Raw genomic sequence first — 25,191 nt, forward strand, 5'->3', positions numbered from 1 at the left:
GATCTCTTTGATGTAACAAAGGTTAAATCAATCATGCTCTTCCGGGATTAGGTTTTCCATAATAACGGAACACCACCATCTCCGCAGAACTGGGATGTCGTCCTTATAGGAAGAGTACATTCCAGAAATCCACAATGATTAACTTCATGTCCATGTATGTTGCTTTTACTTTAAATATCCACACTAGTTTGTCAAACTTACAGGAATTGTAACGATCAAATTATCGGTTCAACTTACAACAGTGAAGTCAAATGGAGCACCAAGAATGAGGTACCAGGCGTACTGTGTCAGAAACATTCAACAGGTTAAGGTACTGAAACTATGTTCAGCTAATTTGAAAGTGCCATGTTTGAAAGCTTACCATTATCATAAAAATGCCACGGTCCTTTGCATGTGTCTGTCTCGGAAGCCCCTGCACCACGATAGTAGAATAAATATCAAAATTTATCTAATACAATTTATTTTTAAAAGCATGCTATCATGATATTGTTTTGATGGGCCAAGTCAGTTTATATGGGGGTGTATATTAATACTAAAAAAGTTTTGAGCAAAATAGTTACAATATTCACTGCAGGCCACCCTCTTTTTGGGACACAGCAACAGAGGACACTTGATCAATGCAGTTGTATCTTCTGATGAAGTAATGCAATCTTGAAGACTGTTACCTCTATGTCTTTGCCTGTTTGTCAAATAAATGAATATTAATTAATCAAAATAATTGTCAAATACAATAAAATAAGTAAATAAAATATATTAAGTCAATACAGAAATGAATCAAAAATACTTGTAGTTAAAAATAATAATATAATAAAGCTTAAAATAAGTAAATGAAAACAATGATAAACAAAATATAATTCAGGCAAACATTAAGTGAAAAATTCATAAATAATTTAAAAATAAAAATGCAAAATTTCATGTTCTTCATTAGAAATGTCATTAAAATGGCATAAAAATAACAATAAAGCAAAACTAAATGAAAATTATTTTAAAACTTAAAAACCAACAAAATATTCATGATAAAATAAAAAAGAATTCAATAAAAATCTGAAACACAAACATGTAAAACTGCAAAGAAAAATAAATCTAATTAATAAAACTGAAATATAAATGCTAAATATTGATTTCCATCATAAATACAATAACAAAATGCATAAATAAATAAAATATATTAAAATGATAAAACAAATCCAAAATGCATATAACAGAAATGAAATAAAATAAAGCTGAAAATTCAATAAGTTTTATAAAAATGACAATACACAAAACAAAAGTAAGAAACAGTGAAAAAAAACACAATAGTGTAAAATAAAAATACTAATTACTTTTATAATTAAAAAATAACTACAATAAAATATTCACAATAAAATAAAAAATAGTAAAATTAAAAAATCCAAAAGTCAAATATTAAATCACAAAAAATAAAATGAAAAATGTAAAGAATAAAATTAAAGCAAAAAATATAAATGCTAAATATTAATTAAATATTTTTAAAAATGTAATTAAAGTAATCATTAAATAAAACAACAAAAAATGGTAAAGTAAATAAAATGTATCAAAAATAATAACATAAATAAATAAAAATACATTTAATTAAAATAATAATAAAGTAAGTCTGAAAACAAAAGGTGAAGTTAAATGTGTTAGATCAGCCCCCAGGACAGCAATGCCTGTTTGTGGAAGTTTGATAATTGAATTGGTATTTTTGTCAATTTTATAATTACATTTAAGTCAAAAATGAATTCCTCCTAATTTTTTGAATACATAATTTGGTATTGCATTCCACATTTTAACATTTTCTCTTATGAGGCGACATAACCAATTAATTTTGAACATATTATTGATTTTATTAATAGATAGATAGATAGATAGATAGATAGATACTTTATTAATCTCCAAAGAGAAATTCACAGTTCCAGCAGGATGAAAGGTAAGAAGAAAAAAACAAAACAAAAAACATGAGAGCATGCAAGTTACAAATAAGACTATGAAAACAAAGTTGTTATTCATGGGTGGGCTTGAACCACCAACCTTTCAATTCTCAGCCAAATGCATTAACCAATCACACCACAGAGACCACATATAAACTTGTTCATGTTATTAGTGATTAGTTAATTTCATCCTCTTCTGTTCACATATGGTTCTAATACTCTCTTTCTATGACTCTTTGCCTGTGTCCGAAATGCCATACTAACGTACTACATACTACATACTACATACTCAATGAGTATATACTGTATATTATGTAGTATAAGTATGATTAGAATGCCAACCGTTCACATTGTAGTATGCTACTACGTTTCCCATAATGCATTTCAAACCTCCGATGACAAAAACCAGAAGTACGGCTATCTACTGACACACACACACTGCAGACAGAACCTTCTGGAAAAAACGCCTCTCCCAACGGGCGCCCGGCAACTGCCTAGCAACACCAATCAGCGGTGACATCGAGGCCCCGGTGCACGTTCATTGGCACTTCTTTCAGACAAAGCCGCTGGTCGCTGGCCGCCAACGCCCTTTCTTCGGTTCCATTCAGAGGTAAGGCTGCGTACTTTTTCTCCTCACTGCTAGCTTTAGCATAGGCTGATTCTGCACTATATCCTATTAAATATTATGCTCCAACTGAATCTAAATGCTAAGGGTAACAGTAGAAATGCATACTGAATGCTGAAGTGGAAAAACAAACGACAATATTTTTGGTATATTTCAATGTCTGCATTGGTCATGTTCAAGTTGCTATCATTAGCTTATTCAAAGGCTAGCTAGCCGTTAGCTAGATAGATAGCTTTTGGATAGCTAGATAGCTTTGTCTTTGTAAAATGTTGCTGCAACGGATAAAATAGCCTTTTCTGCCTCATAATGTTTGTTTGGAAAATAGCGTGGTTAAACCGGAGCTTTCATGCATTTTTCCAGTCTCTTGGTGAGGGAGTGTGAAGCGCCTTTCTCCCTCAACTTCTAGCTTTGTTTGTTCACTTGAGTTGCACAGTTCGGTTTTGTGCTCTAAATGAATAGGGATGCTGACGGTCAGAGCAGAAAAATGTTAACTTGATGCTGATGTGTAGAAATGATGATTAAAGAAGATGTAGTAGTATTTGCTTTGGTCATGTTCAAGTTGCTATATGTGCTTTGGGATGTTTTAATTTGCATCTATGTACAACGGTTGTCTTAGTAAAATGGTGCTGTGATATCTCTTCTACCTCATTGTGTTTTCTGTAAAATAGTGTGGTTAAACAGGAGCTTTGCTATAACTGTTTTAGTCTTGCAAAATGGTGCTGTGTGCACTTTGACAGGAATTTTGATGTTTAAATTAATTAAGATGCCAATGCTTTGTTTCATCATGTTAGAATCAGTTCTATCAGTCATTTAGGACATCATGATGACTATAATATCGTTTATTTATGCCATGTTGCACGATTAAATGTTTCAGTGCTTCCATTCAGTAGGCATTGTCTGATCTTTACTCTTGCTGTGTTTTAAAATCGTTGTTTCAGTTTCTGAGTCAGCAGTGACAGTAGATTTTTTTTCTCTGATAAAAAATACATTGCGAGGACATTCGATGTGTTGTGTGTACATGTTTTTCTGCTCATATTGGTGATAACTGTTTTATAGCAGTGGTTTCAGATAAGTCACAGTGTTTGTTTTTTTTCTTTTAAGATTTTCACTATGCTGTAAGTGTCTTAGTCTCGTAAAATGTACTTTATACTGCTAACTTATCTTCAGCTGGTGTGGTCACCATAGTGACCAACTGCCAGACTCACACAGGGGTGTCACTAGGTTTTAAGGACAGGGTAGGCTTCGCCCCCATGAGAAATTTCTTTTCCACTTTTTGGACCGATTTAGATTTTTTTCAGAGATACTTTACTGTGTAAATGTTTTAGGACACAGTGGCCATGACTTTTGCTCACAACTCAGTAATTCAGGGCTGCCAACTTGTGATCAGACCTCAGAGTGAGATTTGGTTTATGTGAGATGCTGATGGGGGGGTGTGGGGGCCCTCCCCCAGAAAATTTTGAAAATTATTGATCCTATTTCCTGCATTCTGGTGTATTTTAATAGCATTTTGTTAAAATCTTATTATAGAGACAACATTAAGGGATAATAAAAAAAACATTGAGATTTAAAAAACGGAAGAAAAAAAACAGAGCAACAGCAGGCAATATTGAAAATGTTTCTTCATGTAAAATATGGATGAAGGTTCTGTGGCTGGATGTGCACAACACATTTCAGTATTTTCCATAAATATCTGCATAATTGAAATAACTCCATCAACCACTTTTAACATTTGTCTTTATAGGATTCTAATGCACTCAACAGCTTCAAGTTGACCACATCAGCCAACTAAAGAATGAAAAGTGCTTAAGCAAAAACAAAACATCTTTATAACTTAAATTATCCATTCACTGAACAGAATTGCAATCAGACCTCACAGGAGCAGGGTATCATGGACTAAAATCAGGACTAAATGAATGAATAACTTATTAACTTGGCCCAAAAATAAATAACAAAGTCTGTAAATTCAGAATAAATGACACAACTGTATACAGGAACAGGAAGAGAACAGGAAAAAATGAATTTTTGTGAGCCATGTTGTACTCCCTGAGGCTTCAGAAAATTCACCAGTTACTTGTAGTGCAGTTTGTATCTGTGATTTATCTTTGAGGAATAAAACTGTGTCATTAGCTAGCTGTGAAATCTTTATCTCACGATTGAAAACGACTAAACCTTGAATATTTGGGTTGCAGGAAATATTTAAGAATAGGAGTTCAGCCACAACCAAAACCAAAAAACAGGAAATAGGACATCCTTGGCGTACACCTCTTGAGACAGAAAACCTCCTAGACATTCTGGGTTAGAAAATCACCGAGCTATTTATGTCATTATAAAACATAGTGATACTATTAATGAATTTATCATCAAAGCCAAGAATTTTTAGGGTCTGTATAATGAAAGAGTGTTCAATTGGATCAAATGCCTTGTAGAAATCTAGGAAAGCCTTCAGTGCTTTTGAGTTTATATAATCTGAGTAATCAATTAGATCTAATATTAATCTGATATTAGAACTAATGTGACGCTTTGCCATGAAGCCATTTTGATTTTCACTTATTATCTCTTCTAAATTATTTTTCAGTCGTTTGGCATAGACTTTTGTTCAGATTCTATAATCGATATTTAAAAGTTAAACTGGTCTCCAGTTTTCTATTATTAAGGGATCTTTACCTGGCTTACGAATCAAGGTTATCAGACCTTGCTTCATGGTTGTAGTCATTTCTTGTCTGCTAATGCATTCGTTATACATCAGTAAAAGATGTTCCTTAATCAAATCCCAGAAGCAAAGGTAAAATTCGACTGTGACGCCATCACTTCCAGGTGATTTTCTCAATCTCATTGAATGAACAGCATCAGTGATTTCTGAACCCAGAATGTCAGCTTCACATGTCTCTTTAAATGAAATCAAGGGTTTAAAATTTTGTATGTGCTTCATAAATGTGTCACATTTTGTTTGATTAAATTCAGATGTATACAGGTTGCTATAAAACAAGGTAATATAATTGGAGATGATATTTATGGAGTCACAGGAGAGCCAAATCAAAATATATATAAATCAATAAATGAGGAAATATAAAGATAAATAAATAAATAAATGTGAAAATATAAAGATAAATAAATAAATAAATAAATATGGAAATATAAAGAGAAATAAATAAATAAATAAAAAGAAAAATTGTCTTTGCTTTTACCTTTTCTGTTTTTCCTTTTATTTAATTATATCTTTATATTTCCACATTTATTTATTTATTTCTCTTTATATTTCCACATTTATTTGTTTATTTATTTCTCTTTATATTTCCACATTTATTTATTTATATTTTGATTTGGCACTCCTGTGACTCCATAGATATTAGGATCCAAGCATACGAGCTCATTTATATTAAGAGATGTAATATTATTTCTTTTTCTGTTTCTTTTCTCTAATGCAAAAAAGTAACTTGAGTTTTTCTTGCCTTCTTCTAACCACTTAGCTCTAGATCTGATGAAAGCGCCTTTCGCTAAGTTCACGTACATTCTGTCAAGCTCTTCTGAGGTTTTTTAGTGTGCTTAGGTCTTCTTCAGATAAATCATGTTTGGAACTTAATAACTGTAGCTGGTTTATTAGAAAATTCATTTTTTCATCTTTTAGTTTTTTTAAATTTCTTTACTATGTTTAATTGCAACTTCTCTCATTTTAAATTTGAAGTATTCCCATTTTTGAATTGGATTCATTTCTCTTTTACCGAATATATCCTTAGCAAGTAATTGTACCCCTTCTTTAAATTTTTATCATCTAATATATTAATGTTTAATTTCCAATAGCCTCTAATTCTCTTTTGATCCTGTTAATCTTAAAATTATTAATTTATGATCAGACAGTGGAGCATGAGTATGAGAAATATCTAAAACAAACTGTAAACTCTGTGATGAGATGAACCAAAGGTCAGTTCTTGACTGTAAACCTCTGCTGGTGTTAGACCACATGCAGTCTGTGACATTGGGGTTCATAAATCTCCACACATCTGTTCACAAAAGATGATCACTTATAAATGAGGTGGGTTTAAAGCCCAGTAATGATGCAGATCTTGGAGGATGTCTGTCCATGTAATCACCTGGAGCATCATTAAAGTCTCCTCCTATGATAATAGTAGAATCTTTGTATTTTTCCTTTAAATCGTCCAAAGCTGAAGAGAGTTCAGTAAACATGTCCTTTGCTTGCGATGCTCTGTTTGATCCATAAACATTACAAATGATAGACATCAAATCATCCACCTTCAAAACTAAAATGATCCAGCGGCCTTCGTTTGAAGCTTTGGTTTCCAGAATATCACCATTAAATCTGTTTAAAAGTACTGCCACTCCAGCTGAATAATTGTATACAGGCAGTTATAGTAGCAGCAGTACATGCATCTGCTGATGTGGGATTATTTCTGCCTTTTCAGCTTTTTAAACACAGAAAATGTCAGTGCTTTGTTCCATTATGTTACAATCAGTTCTATCAGTCAATTAGGACATCATGATGAGTATAATATTGTTTTTAGACATGTTGCATGAAGAAATGTTAACATACCATTAATTACACTGTCATATTAATTCTCTGTGCTGTGTTAAAGACCAGTTCAGCTACTTTTGTTGCAGACATGTTGAGATTCTTCTTCTTTCTGAGAAAACATGCAGTAGTGCTTCAGTATTTAGTAGCCATTGTCTGGTCTTTAGCCCTTTTGTGTTTTGAATTAGTTGTTTCAGTTTGAGTCAGCAGTGTAAGTAGATTTTTTCCCTCTGATGGAAAAATACATAGTGAGGACATTAGATGTGTCTTGTACATGCATGTTTTGCTGCTCATATTGGTGCTTACTGTTTCATAGCAGTGCTTTTAGATAACTGGGTGTTTTTTTTTTGTTTCAGCAGCCTTTGGACGCCTTTTTGGAAAGCCTCTGGATTGCCCTTTGATATCCTTTGGTCGACCACCTTTGCAGCATCACCTCATATTACGATCCATTTATCCATACATACATTCCATCCATCCATCCATCCATCCATCCATCCATCCATCCATCCATCCATACATACATACAAACATACATACATCTGTTTTGTGTGCCTTGTTCTCTCTCTCTCTCTCTCTTGTCTCTCTCTCTCCCTGTGTTTCTCTCTTGTGCTCTTGTGCTGTCTTCCAGGATGCCTCGGAAGGGGAGACGCTCCCAGGCCCAGAAGCAGCGCTGGAGGAAGCCGGACGCGTCACAGATGCCCACCCCTCCTGTCGACGCACCCCACTGCTCCCGCTCTCCCCAGTACAAGGTATGTTTACACCTGAACTGACATGCTCACTTGTGCAATACAGAATGTGCTAAGTTGGACACGTTCATGCATCCGCACGATGTTGAATTAAATAAGTGTATTATTTGCTAACAGAAGGTTGGTTCCACCCTGCCAGCCGGACGGTTCTGGGAAGAGCGACAGGCGCGTGCAAACCTTATTGCACGTAAGTACTCAGCTGTTTTTATCATGAAATATCTTCACCAATCATATTTAGTGTACCACCAACAATTACCCATTGAACACACATTCTGCTGTTCTCATACAATAATAGAAAATGGTGATTGTTGTATGAGCTCTCTTTGTTTGAAATCCGTTTTAAATCCTCTTTTGCTCTGTCTTCTTGTGAACAGGCCGTGGCACCGGTTACCGCCACAAGGTTAAAAAATGGCCAACTTCACCCTTTACTGGGCGCGACCACAAGTTGGTCATTCCTCCTGAGCTCCCTGGAAAGAAGGTATAATTATTAATTGTTGCTGTTCGTTTTCTTAAAAAGTTCTTTTGACTTTCATACTAAAACTGTGGTATTTCTTTTGCAGTTCATTCTTCTTGTCGGGGACTCCCATCTACGTGCTCTTGTAGATGGCTTTATTCGGATGCCAGAGTCTCGGCTGAGCTTTGGCTTCCTGTCGACTCCGGGGGCCTCTGCTGCGGAAATTCGCACTGAGGTTCTGCACGCTGCAGTTCCTCGTGCACCTGATGCCGTCTGCGTCATTGCCCCTGGCAACAACCTGACCAGCACCACTGTGGAGAGGGCAGGGGTGGATTTTGCCAATCTCCTCACCACTTGTGGCAACCGCTGGTCCAAGGTTTTTGTGGTCGACTTTCCTCCCCGCCTGGTCGTTGACGTCCAACACCAGGACCTGCTTCGGCAGGAATACAGACGTGTGGCTGCTCGTATGGGTAAGAGGAAAAAGATTTTTTTTCATCCATTCCATTCACTGAATGAGCAAACAAGAAAGACGTGAACTACATTTTAACAATTCTCAAGTATCAATGGATATTTTGGTACAATGATGACTTTTTTTTTTCAATTGTTTTTCAAGGTGTGAAGTTCTTCAACGCTGTGGAGCACTTCCCCCTGAGTGATTTGGTGCTGTGGAGCAAGGATGGTGTAAGTGTAGTATGTTGTGAAAAACAGTTGTTGATTGGACAAGTTTGGTTCACGGCAGATGTTCACTGACATTAAAACTGTATGTGTGTTTTTTTTATTTCTTATTTATGCAGGTCCATCTGAGTGATCGTGAGGGGATGGGGATCCTCGTCCAGTTGTTCTGGTCCGCTGCCAACGAGCAACTGGGGACACCACTTCCTTCGCCCCGGATCCCTCCTCAGCCTCCAATTCGGAAAGCTACACCCGAATTGGTTGTGAGAGAGAGATCCCCTGCTCCACCCAGCCCGAAACCCCGTGAGCGGAGGAAAATGGGTCAGGGCGGCAAGGTAATTGATAAATTGCTTTGTTTTTTAGAATTTTTTTTTTAGATAACTGTGACATCATGTATTGTGATAATAATGGTAATAATATGTGTACTGTGGTTAAAAAAAAATTACAGTTATAATTTACTGTGACGCTTTCTGTGATTGCAGGCGAGCCATCCTCGGGAACCTCCCCAGTCCAGAGGTTCACCAAAGCCCAGGATGGCTCAACAGCAGGTTTGTGATTCTTCAGATATTTCTTTCGGATGATATTGGTTGTTTTTTTTGACAGGACAAACTGTAATTAGTAGTGTCTGCTTTGTGTTTTACAGGTGGAGGAGAGCTTTCTTCCGCTGAACCCCGTCTGGTTCAGCAGCACAGCCCTAAGTGCCATGGAGAAAGTGTCTCCCTCCAATATGTCTTGCCTGGCGGACTTCAAGGCTTCTCCTAAGCCAATGAAGGTAAGTTGATTGATCAAAATTTTATCTCCTGAAGGAGGATTGTGTGAATGCTCAAACATATAATTCCTGACAGTTCATTCTGCACATTTTTTTTTAGTGTCATCTGCAATTAAGTACAACTAGTTCATAACAACAGCCACAAATAATAACAGACTTGAATCAGCTACACAGAAATGTAGTTGTAAATTGTTTGATAGCTGTTCAACTCGATTTAATTGGTATCTCATTTGGTTGGCACAGGTGGCGTCCCCTGCAGTTCTGCGCGGCTGCCCGCGGAACACTACTCCTCCTTCTGCTTCTTCTCCAGTGAACAAGGTACATTACTTTCTGACACAACTGTCACAAACTGCACATTTGGAGCTCTTTCAATTGCAGCATGCACAGTGTCACAACAAGGCGAGTAGACTGTGCTCATTGTCTGAAATGCTGTGATTTGTCAGGAGCCTGGAACGCCTCCAGCTCTGCGTTCCTGGAGATCAGAGGAGGACGCCCCTTCAGGCTTGACCACCGCAACTCAGGCGGTAAGTTGTCTTTCCTTTGGGTTTGGATTTTGATTGAAAACATTAATCAACTTCACAGTTAGTTTGTTTGTGCTAAAAAGAGGCAGTAACACACTAAATTCAGGAATTAATGTTTAATTGATGTTTCTGATGGTGCAGGTGGCTGCTCAGGCAACAGTGAGACGGCCCAGGACCCCGGACGGGCACCCCCCCCACTGCCCAACTGCAGTGCATGATGTGAGCTTCCTCTGACCACATGCTGACTCCATTCCACAGGCATCTACATTGTCCACACTGACACTTGCTATGTTTTTTTCTCATCTGTCATCAGCTGTTTGACTCACCCCCGGCCAGATTGTCCTGCAGTTGGGGCAAGACAGAAACCCCTCTCTGTTCTCCCATTGCAAAGGTAAGGATTAGTCCTCTTCTCATCAATATGTATCATCTGACTGAAAATCATCGTCATTTCACTGAAGTTTTGTTGTTCTGTGTTTAGATGGCCAAGATGATGACCCCCTCACCGAATGGACAGGCCCGGACAGCTGATGATGTGGGCTGCAAGCCTCCTTCTCCTGAGAAGGTATATTTACCTCTCTATAATCAATTAAAAGAACATTACAAAGCAGGCATCTCCATTTGTGGCCATTGTTGTCGTTCCTGTTTTTTTCTGGCACATTTACTGTATAATCACAATTCCAATGAATCGCTCGCGTTAGGAAAATTGAAGCTACTAGCCAGCTAGCTATCAGCTACCCATCTCGCTTATTCGTTAGCTTGCTATCTTTCGGGTAGCTAGCTTTGGGACAACTGAAACTCCTGGCAGCTAGCAGTCCAGCTTATTCAAGAGCAAGCTAGCCGTTGGCTAGATAGATAGCTTTTGTATAGCTAGATATCTAGCTTTTGGACAACTGATGCTATTTAGTCGTTAGCCAACTATCTAGCTATCGTGTTGCTTTATTTTTTAAGTGTCACTGTTATTGTCATTTATCAGATGACCCGAACACTGACTCCATCACAAGCCCAGTGGCCCTGGTTCATGACAGCTGCATCCACCTCAGCTGCTTCACCAACAGACAAGGTAGGTTTATTCCTCTACGATAGACATGTTAGTAGACAATGCACGAGTATTTTTGTTTGTAAAGTCATGATTGTTGTTTTTTTTTTTTTTTTTGGTTTTCTGCAGTTAAAAATAGTTTTTTGCCAATTGAGAGAACTGTTATTAAGCTACTTGTAATGCTGTGTTGTGTGCCATTGCTTTCACAAAGTAACTCTTGTTTCTAATCAGGGTTTTACATTAGCACTAGCCACTGGCAAAATTCATGCAGAAAAGGTTTTGGTGAATAAAATATTTACATCACTTGCCATTGACATGGTGGAAAAAAAGTCAGTGGAATACGGACTTTGCTATGTAATTGCATTTCAGACAAACAGGAAAAGTATGTGGTCCAGGCAGTCTTCAGTAGCCTTCAGTCTGTACAGTAATGTTGATCCCATGACCGTAAACTGTCTGTTAGATGAAACAACTCTGATGCTGCAGTCATAAGTTGTCTGCTCAAAGCACCCTCCTTAAGCCTCCTCACAAACATTGAAGCAAGTCCCATTATGTTAAAATAGTAATGTCATGTTGAAATCTGGGTTGATGTCTACAGAATAGGAGCTAACTAGTAAATTAAATTAGGTGACATAGGGTTATTATGTGTTCATGGTCTCAGAAAAATTGTAAGTCATTATGATCTGTTCAAATGTAATTTCAAGAAAAAAATAAAATGTTGCAATGCCCTGGAAAAAAATCCCGGAGGGAAATTCTACAAATAATACAATAATACAACAAAACACACAGACACCTATATATCTATGTACACACACACTCTCTCTCTCTCTCTCTCTCTCTCTCTCTCTCTCTATATATATATATATATATATATATATATATATATATATATATATATATATATATATATATATATTAATATGTATGTTATATACATCATATACACATATACGTAATATGCGTGATTGCAATAAACATACAAATATGTATATTAAACTAGCTAAGGTAATAGTAAGCAATAATACGCTAAAATAATACAAGATTGCCATAAATTGGTGAGAGGATGTTCATAATGTTGGAACAATGAAAGTTGTTACTGAAACATTAAATCATATGATTCTTTAACTGAAGACACATTCAACACATTTCTAAAAGCTAGTACTAATGCTGAACTTCAAAAAATTAAGCTGTCTGAATAAATAATGAAAATATAATAATTACTGATCACAATTTGTCATAATTTCAGGATAAAACCAGGAGCGAGAGTCGCCGTGTGGAGTCAGTCCAGGCCAGTCATTCTCAGAATGATAGGAGGTATAAGGTATTTTCCCGCAACCATCAGTGTAGCTGTAACGCTTTGACATTTCTGGCATACCAAACTGAGGGCTGTCAGTTCACCAGGACTACACTCGATAGAGTCCTGGCTCAGGGAGACGCGCTGTATGTCGGAGTCAAACAGCAGTTGATTCGCGACAAGACCTTCCAGAGCAATCACCTGACAGTCGAGGAGATGCCAAAACAAGTCCTCACAGACAGACATTTGTATAATGTCAACATGCGTGACATCAGGTGTGGCTTTTTAAAAACTCAAGTCTCGAGCCCTGGAAGACAGCAGTGGTGGCTTCCGCTTGCCAGCCAGCTAGGGTGTCTTTCAGCAGAGGTTAATCAGGCTATAATCGTCATTTCACCCGAGGTTATCGCTGTTTTCCGTGATCAGTCCGGGAGGTATGGAGTGTTTGATTCCCACTCCAGAGACTCGAGAGGATTACCCTCTCATTCCGGTAAGGCGATCGTTATGACTTTTGCGGAACTCAGTGACCTGGCTAACCACCTCCACACACTCTTTAGAGACCGTGGAGAGTCTGCTAGTTACGAGTTTGTCCCGGTATCTTTTCAGACTGACAGCCCCAGTGCCCCACATCCTCAACAATCCCCGGAAACCGAGGTTCAACATGAAGTGTCTGAACCTGCTCTCCTCGCATTGCAGGCAGACAGTGGGACGGCTGTCAAAATTGAGGAGGACGTTAAAGGTTCCTCAGCTGTCCCACAAGCAACAAACCTCTCTAAATTCAACAAAGATCGGAGGCAAAAAGCCAAGAGGAGAGCATGGGGAAAAAAGGAACAAGTGAAAGAAAAAATTGGGAAAAAAACTTGTGAAAGAATCAGGTATGCCAGCTGTGCCGAATTTCGCAGGAAAAAAATTCGGGCACAGAGTAAGTGTGTGCAAAAGAACCATGCACAACGGCTGTTGTATTTAAAAAAATACTATGCCAAGTTCAATGTCAAAATGCGAGACAGACTTAAAAACAAATACATGACAGATTCTGCTTTTCGGAGCAGGAAAATAAATTATGTTGTCAAGAGGTACAGCATGGATCCAGCCATTCCGAACAGGCAGAAAAAATATCTTGTCAAGAGGTACAGCATGGATCCTGCCTTTCGGAACAGGCAGAAAAAGTATGTTGTCCTCAGGTACAGGAAGGATCCAGAGTTCAGGCTACATCATATTCAACGCTGTAGCCTGCTCAGAAGACGCAGGTTGGCTGCCAATCCTGACATGCGTCAGAAGTTGTGGAGAGCACTGAGCATCAGGCGGAAATACCGACAGCTCGGAACCTCTCGCCAGCCAGTGCTCACTTCAGTGATGGCAGCGGCAATAGCAGCATTCCGTGAGACCATCAGCCACGGACCAACATATGTCTGCACCGTCTGCCATAGGACTATGTTTCCAAATCAGGTCAAGTCATGCAAGAGAGTTAAATACTCCATCAACGTTGACGTGGCACAGGCTTGCTTGACTGGAACGTATGTGCATGTCTGTGACGCTGAGTGCTCCTCCCCTTGCTCAATGCCACCAGAGAGACTGCAGGAGTGGATCTGCCACAACTGTGACAGCCACCTCAGCCGTGGGAGGATGCCAACACATGCAGTAGCAAACAATTTAGAGTTGGCACCCATTCCCCCGGAGTTGGCCGAACTCAACGTGCTGGAGAGACAGCTCATCGCTAAAATCCTTCCGTTTGCGAAGATCATCGCCTTACCGAAAGGACAGCAGCGAGCAGTTCACGGAGCTGTCGTGTGCGTTCCATCGGAAGTGGAAAGCGTTGTCAACAGTCTTCCACGTCCCCTCCCAGAAGCACAGCTACTGCAGGTGAAATTAAAGCGTCACATTCGATTCAAAGGTTACCAGCACTTTTACACTGTCAACATGAAGAATGTGCTGGTAGCCCTGGAAAAACTCAGAGAGCAGCACTCTGAGTATTCCGATGTGACCATTGACGAAGAGGCCACGTTCCAAAATCTCCTCCACGACTCAGACAACGAGTGCACGGATGATGCGCAGTGGGGAGAAGACAGCATGCTCGACGAGGAGCTGCTGGAGGCGGCTGATAGCTACACTGAGCCAGTCTTGGCCAATTTTGTGTCAGCCGCAGGAACGGGTCGGCCAGAAGACGACCAAAGACGCAATGCTGACATGCCATCACCAAGCACTGAGCTGGAAAACCTGTCCAATGATGTCACGAGAGAAACCCTCTTGGAAGAGTCTGCCGACGACATAGACTCTCGGCACGACAGCATGGATGCTGCCCAGTGGGGAGAAGACATCTTGGACCAAGAGCTGCTACAAGTGTCTGACAGCTACCAGAACAATTTAGCTGCAGACACAGCCACCGAACAGCAGGAGGAGCTAAGACCTGGACTTGCTCTGGACACCTGCATGCAGCCACCAGACATTGCACAGGAAATCCTTTCCTATGGAGATGGCATTTTCAGCGTTGCCCCCGCTCAAGGCAACAAACCTGTGGGATTTTTTGCAATCCCCAAACTGGAAGCCATGGCGTTCCCTGTGCAGTTTCCCACAGGAGAGAACACGCTGGATGAAGACCGTCCCATCAAGCTTTCACCCAGCAGATACTTCAACGCCAGGCTTTTCGGGGCAGACACGCGGTTTGCCGAGGACCAAACTTACCTTTTCTTTGCGCAGTTTGTAACGGAGACAAACCTCGCGAGAGGAAGTATGTCGATACAAATGCGCAAAGGAAAGATGCGCACAAAAGACGGGCGTGCCATTAAAAATTCCATGCTCCAGGACAAAGAGGAGGTGGAGAGATTAATTCAGGCCAAAGAGGCCATGCGATTTATGCAGCCTCTGAGAGGCACACCCGCATATTGGAATAAAAGCCTGAGAGATTTGCATGCTATGCTCAGGCAAATCGGCAAACCGACGTTCTTTTTGACTTTTTCGGCAGCTGAGATGAGATGGCCTGAAATAATTGGGGTCATCAAATCTCAGCAAGGACAAACACTTGGTGACTTTTCCGAACTGGACTGGAAAGCCAAGTGTGACATTTTGCGCAGTAACCCGGTCACCGTAATGCGCATGTTTGAAAAACGCGTGGATGCCCTTATGGCAAAGTTGATCCTCTCACCAGCGCGGCCCATCGGCGAGGTGGAGGATTATTTTTACCGCGTTGAATTTCAGGCCCGCGGAAGCCCACACATTCACATGCTAGTGTGGGTCAAAGACGCCCCTGTGTACGGCGAGGACTTGGACCACACCGTATGCAGGTTCATTGACCGCCACATTTCCTGCCAGATGCCTGACCCCGAGAAGGACCCGGAGCTCCACAAAATTGTCTCGGAGGTTCAGGTACACAGCAGGAGCCACACCGGCTCTTGCCGAAAGGGAAACGTGGCGTGTCGTTTTGGCTTCCCCAAGCTGCCGTTTGATATCACCTGGATCACGGAGCCCTTTGCTGCGGATGTGGAAATGGAAGATGGTCAAGACCAGGAAGAGGTGATGAAGGAACGGAGGGAGCAGATCCGTCGGCAGCAAAGGGAAGCAAAGGAAAAGCTTCGGCACCTGAGAGAGGTCCTCATGGATCCGAAGGCCTCCTTCGAGAGCTTGTCAGATCTCCTCCGTCGATGCGACTTCGAACACGACGCCTATATGAAGTGCGCCGAAAATCTGACAAGCGGGAGCGTGGTCATGCTGAAGCGGCAGCCAAATGAGTGTTGGGTTAACGCGTATAACCCAGACCTTCTCCGCGCTTGGAACGCAAACATGGACATCCAGTACGTCCTGGACGAGTACTGCTGTGCCATGTACATGATGTCATACATCACCAAGCCGGAGCACGAGATGACCGAGTTCCTGAACTCGGTCGTGAAGACCAGCAGAGAGTCTGCCTTCAACCAATGTGAGGAAATGCGAAAGATCATGCAGGCCTATGCGAAGCACAGAGAGGTCAGCGCCCAGGAGGCAGTGGCTCGTACGTGCAGCTTGCCCCTGAAAAAGTGCTCGCGGTCTGTGATTTTCCTCTCGACGGACGAGGAAGCCATGAAGATGAGTCTTCCTATGAGTCGCCTGAAGGACATGGCACCTGACTCTGAAGAGGTCTGGATGTTGGGGGTACCTGAGAAGTACCTGTTCAGACCAAAGACTCCTGAGTTTCAGGGGATGTGCCTGGCTGAGTTTGCATCAGACTACCGGGTAGTCTACGGCGAACAAGTACAGGGCCCCAGTGCCATTGCCCTTTTGTGTGACAAAGGATATATTGCCAAGAGGACAGCCGGAAAACCAGCAGTCATTCGATATGCGCGCTTCTCTGAGACCAAGGCGCCAGAGAAACATTTCAGACGACTGCTGAAGCTGTACCTCCCCCACCGATCTGACGACGAACTCAACGACGGGGGTCGCACCTTGTACGAAGAGTTCTACAAATCGCGACGCGACGTCAAGGACATCGTGGACCACAACAGGAAGCTATTCGAGGGACGAGGCGCAGGCATGGATAAGGCACTCCAGAACGTCCAATTCGGTCCGGTCCTCAACGCTTGGAACACGTTCGCACCCGAGGTTGAGGCGGAACGGCAGGAGTGTCTTGAGCTCCGTGAAAAGATCCCAGAGGAGCAGGACGAAGACGCCGTGCCCGACTTTGAAGACCTGAATGTCGGTGAACCCGTCCCCCGAATCGAGGCGCCTCGGTTAAGTCCAGACTTTGTCCGCAAGATGTTTCAGAGTCTGAACGAGACCCAGGCGTGTGTCTTCTACGCTGTGCGCCAGTGGTGCCTTCGGCGTGTGTGGGGCCAAGATCCAGAACCGTTCCACTACTTTGTCTCTGGTGGAGCTGGTTGCGGTAAGTCCCACGTCATCAAGTGCATTCATGAGGAAGCAACGAGGATTCTGCGGCAGCTCCCGAGATTCCGGGATGCAGCTGACATGTCCCAGCACCCTGTCCTTCTGACTGCCTTCACGGGCACGGCAGCCTTTAACATCGCGGGCAAAACGTTGCACTCTGTCCTTAAGCTTCCCAGGTCCCTGGAACCGCCGTACCAGGGCCTGGGCAATGCACTTGATGAACTTAGAGCAACTTTGTCTTCGGTGGAAATTCTCATCGTCGATGAGATTTCCATGGTTTCCAAGAAGCTGTTTGCCTACGTCAACTGGCGATTCCAGCAGCTCAAAGGAAACCGAAAACCTTTTGGCGGCATTTCCGTTCTTGCAGTCGGTGACTTTTACCAGCTGCCGCCGCTGGGCAGAGCCAAGCCGCTCTGTGTCTACGAGGAGACAGAGTTTGATCTCTGGAGAGAGCGCTTCACCATGGTCAACCTCACGGAGATCATGCGCCAGAAGGATGACCGAGCGTTCGCCGAACTCCTCAATCGACTGCGTGTCAAGCGCAAGCAAGATCCTCTGTGCGCTGCGGACAGAGGCTTGCTCATGAGAGCCGTCTCTGACGGCAAAGATTGCCCGCCAGGAACGCTGCACGTCTTTGCCACCAACAAGCAGGTAGATGGTCACAACGCAGCCACCGTGGCCTCCCTGCTTAAAGGGGACGTCAAAATAGCGGCCGAGGACTACAGGAAGGATGTCGCTACCGGCAGGAAGGTGCCTGTGCCCAACATCAAAGCCACCAAGAGAGATTTGCCTGACAGCATAATGGCAGCTGAAGGAGCAAGAGTTATGCTGATCAGGAATCTCAACGTGGAGGATGGCCTTGTCAATGGAACCTTTGGGACCATCTCCACCATTCTGCCTGAGAGACGTGACCCCAAAGTCGTGAGGTTCCTTGGACTTAAGCTGGACAATTCCACAGCAGGACAGACTCTCCGCAAGAAGCTTCTGGGCCCCTCGGACGACTTGGTCTACGTCGAGAGATCCGAGGAGAGCATCGGTCACAAGGGCGGAGTCGTGAGACGTCAGTTCCCCGTCAAGCTGGCCTTTGCGTGTACAGCCCACAAAGTTCAGGGAATGACGGTGACGTCGGCTGTCGTGAGCCTGAAACGCATGTTTCAGCCAGGCATGGCATATGTGGCGCTTAGTCGCACCACTTCTCTTCATGGTCTCACCATCACCGACTTTGATGAGACAAAGATCTATGCTGACCCTGCCATTACGACAGCTTTGGAAGACATGCGCAGCGCGAGTTTCCAGAGTGTTACTCCGCTGTGCCACCACTTGAACCGGACAGAGCGACCAGATGCAGAGGTGACAATCGTACATCATAATACCCAAGGGCTTCCATCTCACATGGTGGACCTGAAGTTGCATCACGAACTCAGGTTGGCAGATGTGCTTTGTCTCACCGAGACACATCTGTCAGGGTCCTCTGTATCCTCGTCCTTTGATCTGGAGGGATACACTGTGTTTCACCGCAGCAGACAGGCGTCTTACACCACGTGCAGGGACATGGCGGCAAAGGCCGGGGGTGGAGTTGCCGTGTACTGCAGGACCGCTCTGATGGCGGAGGCGCCGAGCTGCATGGTACGTGTCACAGATCTGGAATGTCTGGTCGTAAAGGTTGAGGTCCCAGTCAAAGTGCTAATAGCAACTGTGTATAGACCCCCAGATTTTGGTTTGCAAAAGTTTCTGCCAAACCTCAACGCTCTCTTGGACACATTGGAACTGATGGACCACCAGCCCATTGTTGTTTGTGGTGACTTCAATGAAGACCTCCTTTCCAGAGGCAAAAAAAGCATAAGAGATGCACTTCTGTCCAGGGGCTACAACCAGTTGATCACAGAGTCTACCACAGACAAGAACACTGTGATTGATCACATTTACATTTCCCAACCTGAGAAATGTGTTCAGTCAGGTGTTCTCCAAACATATTATAGCTATCACAGCCCGGTCTATTGCATTTTGACTGGCTAAAGCCTCACCAGCCAACACCGATTTCATGATGGTCGTACGTTTGTCCCATCTCCAGTTACATTTTCAAAATAATTTTTTCTTGGTTCAATGTCTTGGCTGGAAATCTATTCTGTTCAGTCCCATTTTACAGTTGTGTCACACATTTTTCATGTGACTCAGTGTTGTGGCACATTGTGCTGCCGTTGTTTTTTCTTGGTATGTTTTGTTCTGTTTTTGAGTTCCAGGTCTGAGGGGGTCCAGAAGGTGCAGTGGCGAGATCGGACGTCCTCCCAGAAGTCCCCTCCTCTCGGACGCCCAGTCCTTTTGGAAGTCCTCAACAGCCTCCCCATAGGCATGTCTCAGGTAGGAGCAAGTGTTCAATAGATATTTTTTCTAATCGTGCACATCAATTTACTTAATGAAAGAAGAATGTCAAACTAATTGATATTAATTTGCCACTCTTGATTCTTCACCTTTTAGAATTTGGACTTGGCTTCCTGTAGTCGAGGGAGCGGGGTGTGTAGTGTGCAGTGTCGGCCGACGGCCTGTATAAGTCCGGTAACGGCTGTAGCTCCACATCTGCTTCCACCGCTACAACGGGACATGCCTCAGGTAAAAACCGCAGTACAGATTTGCACTTGTTTCACATTTCAATTTTCCCAGTTAATTTTGATCTTTTAACACCCACAGACAACACAGGAGACCACCAGAAGGCTGGAGAAAATGGGACTTCAAATGAATGTTATAAATAAATGTTAAAATAAAAAATGTATACATATATGAAAATATTTCAAGTTTGAAGTGTCTTCTTTGGTTGCTATAATAGTACTACATGTACAGTATTTTGTATTGTATTGTTATATCGGTCTTTCTCTCGATGTATATGGGTCATTCCAGAATTGGAGGACAATTTAGGCATCCTAACCTTTGAAAAATCTACCCTTTATTTCATATTTTTCTGTCATGTATTTAGGAAAACCAGGTAGTAAGCCATCAAATAATGTGATTCGGCCAGCTCAGGTATTAGTTACACTTTTTATGAAATGTTTTATTTGATGTGTGCCATGCATAGTACAATCCTGTTATGAATACTCAGGAACCTGAAAAAGTATATTTTTTTTCAAAAATGTTTAATAAATCCTTTACCATTAAGTAAAGAAGGCCACATGCACATTGGATAATCATTTAATTTCAGTTAAGACTTGACCTCTATTAATTTAAACAACTTTTGAACTCTGGCATGCCCAACTTTTCAATATTTGCATGTTTTTTTGTATTAAATTGCAAATATTTGCTCAAATCTATCACAAATTAAATCATTCAAACCACTAAAAGGACAATAGGTCAAACCCTCATGAGTTTGGGAAAATCATTTAAGATTATTTTGATAAAAAATTGTTTGGTAACGGTTGAAATTAGAGTAACGGGGTTGAATGGATCCATTACTACTTATTATAGATCATAACATAAATGTGATAAACAAATACTCAGGACCACAGGAATGTTGTTTAATAACATCTTATGCTGTGTATTACCCTGCAATGCCTGTCATTCAATTTCTTTCATATTTCAAATATTAGGTTTTGGTGCTTTCTCTTTCATATAGGTGTAACTAGAACAAGCTGGAATGTATATGAACATATTTTCAATAAAAGATCAGTGAGTAGGAATGATACATCAACATGTCACTAAGACCACAACTGGACCCGATCAAATATTCAATAGTCAAACATGAAAAACAGTAATACTGTAGGCAGACAACTATAAAAATGAATGAGGATGTCAAAAGTAGTCATGAACTGATCAATGTCATAGAAAGCTGATGTCCAGGTTTAAATTCCGTGGCTGGCCAGAGCATCCCACACCTCTCTTGCAATGGCCATATGACGTGAGGTAACATTCTCTGGAGGAGGAATGAGGGACAGCACATCCTCAAAGGGATACCAATGAAGATCATCCCTCAATGGCCAGAAGAAACGATTTTCCCCCACTCTGCATACATTTCACCTGGCAGTGGTGCGACAGACCGGAAAACGCCAGGTAAATCTCTCAGCTTCACACATCCTTAAGAGTGACTTCAATCCAAATTTTGACCAGGTGAGATCCTCCTGTCTCTGCCTTTCAAAATAAAAGCCTGCGACGGACCGGAAACGCCAGTTAAACCTCTCAGGTTCACACAGCCTTTTGAGTAACTCCAATCCAAATGTTGACCAGGGGAGACCTTTCTGTCTCTGCCTTTCAAAATACAAGCACAGCACAATTTCAAAATAAAAGCCTGTGACAGAGTGGAAACGGCAGTGAAACCTCTCAGCTTCACATAGCCTTTACTCTAATCCAAATTTTGATCAGGTGAGATCTTCTTGTCTCTGCCTTTCAAAACAAAAGCACAGCACAATTTGCCAGTTAAATCTCTCAGCTTCACACAGCCTTTACAGTAACTCCAATCCAAATTTTGACCAGGTCAGATCTTCCTGTCTCTGCCTTTCAAAATACAAGCACAGCACAATTTCTAAATAAAAGCCTGCGACAGACTGGAAATGCCAGTTCAACATCTCAGCTTCACACAGCCTTTCGAACAGGGGTGTCAAACTCAGTTCCAACACACCTGATACAAATGATCAGGCTCGTTATCAGGCTTCTGCTGAGCTTAATGACAGCTAATCATTTGAATCAGGTGTGTTGTAAGAAGGAAACATCTAGAACACAGAGGATAGTGGTCCTCCAGGAACTGAGTTTGGCACCCCAGCTTTACAGTAACTCCAATCCAAATTTTGACCAGGTGAGATCTTCCTGTCTCTGCCTTTCAAATTAAAAGCACAGCACAATTTGCCAGTTCAACCTCTCAGCTTCACACAGCCTTTAGAGTATCTCCAATCCAAATTTTGACCAGGTGAGATCTTCATGTCTCTGCCTTTGAAAATAAAAGCACAGCACAATTTTAAAATAAAAGTCTGTGACGGACCGGAAAATGTCACCAAAACCTCTCAGCTTCACACAGCCGTTAGAATAAATACGCCTCTTCGGACATGCACACATCCCGAGCCCCTCCCACGATTTCCGCGAGCGGGAATTGTCTAGTTAGGGGCTCGGGCTTCGACACGAGCCACTCTCCTCTCCATTGCAAAGCAATGGGAGGAGAGTGGCTCGTGGCGAAGCCACGAGCCACTATTGTTCTCCTGCTGCGTTTATTATTAGGGGCTCGGGCTTCGACACGAGCCACTCTCCTCTCCATTGCAAAGCAATGGGAGGAGAGTGGCTCGTGGCGAAGCCACGAGCCACTATTGTTCTCCTGCTGCGTTTATCTTTTTTTCTTCACGTTTCCGCCATTTTTCGATTCGCTTCTCGTCCTAGGCCTTTGAGAAAACCAAAGCAAATTATACATCAAAACGTGCGGCTTCATTGGGAATAGTGTGCTATGACTTTTCTAAGAAATTCGTCATTTTTTCGCAGAATTATTCGCAAAAAACTGCGAAAAAAGTCCCATAGAAAATGAATGGGGAGTGAAAAAAATCGGCTTAAAAAATCCACTTTTTTCCAAACGCCACTGCTTCGCCATACGTTCACCTAGAAACTTCATTTAACCATCAAAACGCAGTGATTTTTCTTGTCTCCGCAGGAATGTAGTTTATGTCTGGCTGAGATTTACAGTTTTTGATCAGTGAGTCCTCAAAAAAGTGAAAATTCTCAAAATCTGCTCTGGTTAGAGTGCGGCATGTCAGTTGGTAGAGTGGAGGAGAGGTGAAAAATTCGCCTGAAAATTTCACGATCGCATCGCCCTCACGACCAAACCATAAATGTTAGGTGAATGAAATTTGGTCAGATTGTAGACAATTTTCCTGGGATTCAAATGAATCCAAGTTTGAAGACCTAGCTCTTTCTGAAGGGAAATGGCAGGCAGCAGTTTAGACCAAAGTCGCACCGTTCTCCCCATTAGAACCAATGTAAACTGGATCATCTGCCTCATGGAGGGACAGTGTTTTTTAAATCGCTGTAACTCGGTCATTTCTCACAATATTTGGAAAATAATTACATTTATGGAAAGCCACAGCCCTCCTCTCGCTCACGGTCATTTTAGTTTTCAGCTGCCATTAACGGTTCGCCCACAATTAGCGCCAGAACGAGACGTTGCGCGCTGCTGCTGAGAAGCACTTTTCTGCTGTCTGTGGCAGGCACCGTTGCTATGGGGCCCATAGCAACCCCCCTTACACACGCGCAGGCATGGTCGCACGCACACACACAGACTCATTGGAATGCCACACCCACCTTCACACCCAATCCCTCCACAGGAGCTGCATTTCAGCCTGAAAATCAGTTAAACCTCTCAGCTTCACACAGCCTTTAGAGCAGGGGTGTCAAACTCAGTTCCAACACACCTGATTCAAATGATCAGGCTCGTTATCAGGCTTTTGCTGAGCTTAATGATAGTGTATCATTTGAATCAGGTGTTTTGTAAGCAGGAAACATCTTGAACTAAGAGGATAGAGGACCTCCAGAAAAGAGTTTGACACCCCTGCTTTACAGTAACTCCAAACCAAATTTTTACCAGCTGAGATCTTCCTGTCTTTGCCTTTCAAAATAAAAGCACAGCACAATTTCAAAATAAAAGCCTGCGACGGATTGAAAACTCCAGTTAAACCTCTCAGCTTCACACAGCCTTTACTCTAATCGAAATTTCAACCAGGTCTGATCTTCCTGTCTCTGCCTTTCAAAATAAAAGCACAGCACAATTTCAAAATAAAAGCCTGCAACAGACCAAAAAATGCAAGTTAAACCTCTCAGCTTCACACAGCCTTTAGAGTAACTCCAATCCAAATGTTGACCAGGTGAGATCTTCCTGTCTCTGCCTTTCAAAATAAAAGCACAGCACAATTTCAAAATAAAAGCCTGCGACAGGCTGGAAACGCCAGTTCAACCTCTCAGCTTCACACAGCCTTTAGAGTAACTCCAATCCAAATTTTGACCAGGTCTGATCTTCCTGTCTCTTCCTCTCAAAATAACAGCACAGCACAATTTGCCTGTTTGACTTCTCAGCTTCACACAGCCTTTAGAGTAACTCCAATCCAAATTTTGACCTGGTGAGATCTTCCTGTCATTGCCTTTCAAAATAAAAGCACAGCACAATTTCTAAATAAAAGCCTGCGACAGGCTGGCAACGCCAGTTCAACCTCTCAGCTTCACACAGCCTTTTGAGTAACTCCAATCCAAATTTTGACCAGGTCTGATCTTCTTGTCTCTTCCTCTCAAAATAAAAGCACAGCACAATTTGCCTGTTAGAATTCTCAGCTTCACACAGCCTTTACAGTAACTCCAATCCAAATTTTGACCAGGTGAGATCTTCTTGCCTCTCGTGCGCTGCTCCGGACATGCACCCATCCCGAGCCCCTCCCACGATTTCCGCACCAGCGGGAATTGTCTAGTTAGGGGCTCGGGGCTGCAGCATGCAGCCCGAGCCACTATTGTTCTCCTGTTGCGTTTATTAAACTTCTTCACGTTTCCGCCGTTTTTCGATTCGCTTCTCGTCCTAGGGCTTTGAGAAAACCAAAATAAATTATATATCAAAACGTGCGACTTCATCGGGAATAGTGTGCTATGACTTTTCTAAGAAATTCGTCATTTTTTCGCAGAATTATTCGCAAAAAACTGCGCAAAAATTCCCATAGAAATGAATGGGGAGTGAAAAAAAATCGGCTTGAAAAATGCACTGTCTTCCAAACGCCACTCCTTCGCCATACGTTCACCTAGAAACTTCATTTAACCATCAAAACGCAGTGATTTTTCTTG

General features: G+C 42.0%; 1 protein-coding gene across 2 annotated transcripts; it reads left to right on the plus strand.

Annotated features, from left to right (window-relative positions):
- The first annotated feature begins 2,386 nt into the window (after positions 1-2,386).
- Positions 2,387-20,198, plus strand: LOC127531336 (uncharacterized). Of its 2 annotated transcripts, XM_051940423.1 has the most exons (18): positions 2,387-2,538; positions 7,438-7,827; positions 7,942-8,011; positions 8,199-8,302; positions 8,385-8,748; positions 8,892-8,959; positions 9,073-9,285; positions 9,433-9,498; positions 9,594-9,722; positions 9,963-10,037; positions 10,163-10,243; positions 10,382-10,459; positions 10,554-10,631; positions 10,719-10,802; positions 11,214-11,300; positions 12,520-19,773; positions 19,891-20,022; positions 20,101-20,198. In XM_051940423.1, the coding sequence occupies exons 2-16, from the start codon at positions 7,708-7,710 to the stop codon at positions 19,429-19,431; spliced, it is 8,529 nt and encodes a 2,842-aa protein (XP_051796383.1). In that variant the 5' UTR covers positions 2,387-2,538; positions 7,438-7,707; the 3' UTR covers positions 19,432-19,773; positions 19,891-20,022; positions 20,101-20,198. The 2 variants fall into 2 exon arrangements, with proteins under 2 accessions (XP_051796383.1, XP_051796382.1); XM_051940422.1 differs by lacking the exon at positions 2,387-2,538 and having other exon boundaries at positions 7,113-7,827.
- The last annotated feature ends 4,993 nt before the right edge of the window (positions 20,199-25,191 follow it).

Source organism: Acanthochromis polyacanthus, chromosome 20 (assembly GCF_021347895.1).
Source record: "Acanthochromis polyacanthus isolate Apoly-LR-REF ecotype Palm Island chromosome 20, KAUST_Apoly_ChrSc, whole genome shotgun sequence".
Classification (NCBI taxonomy): Eukaryota; Metazoa; Chordata; class Actinopteri; family Pomacentridae; genus Acanthochromis; species Acanthochromis polyacanthus.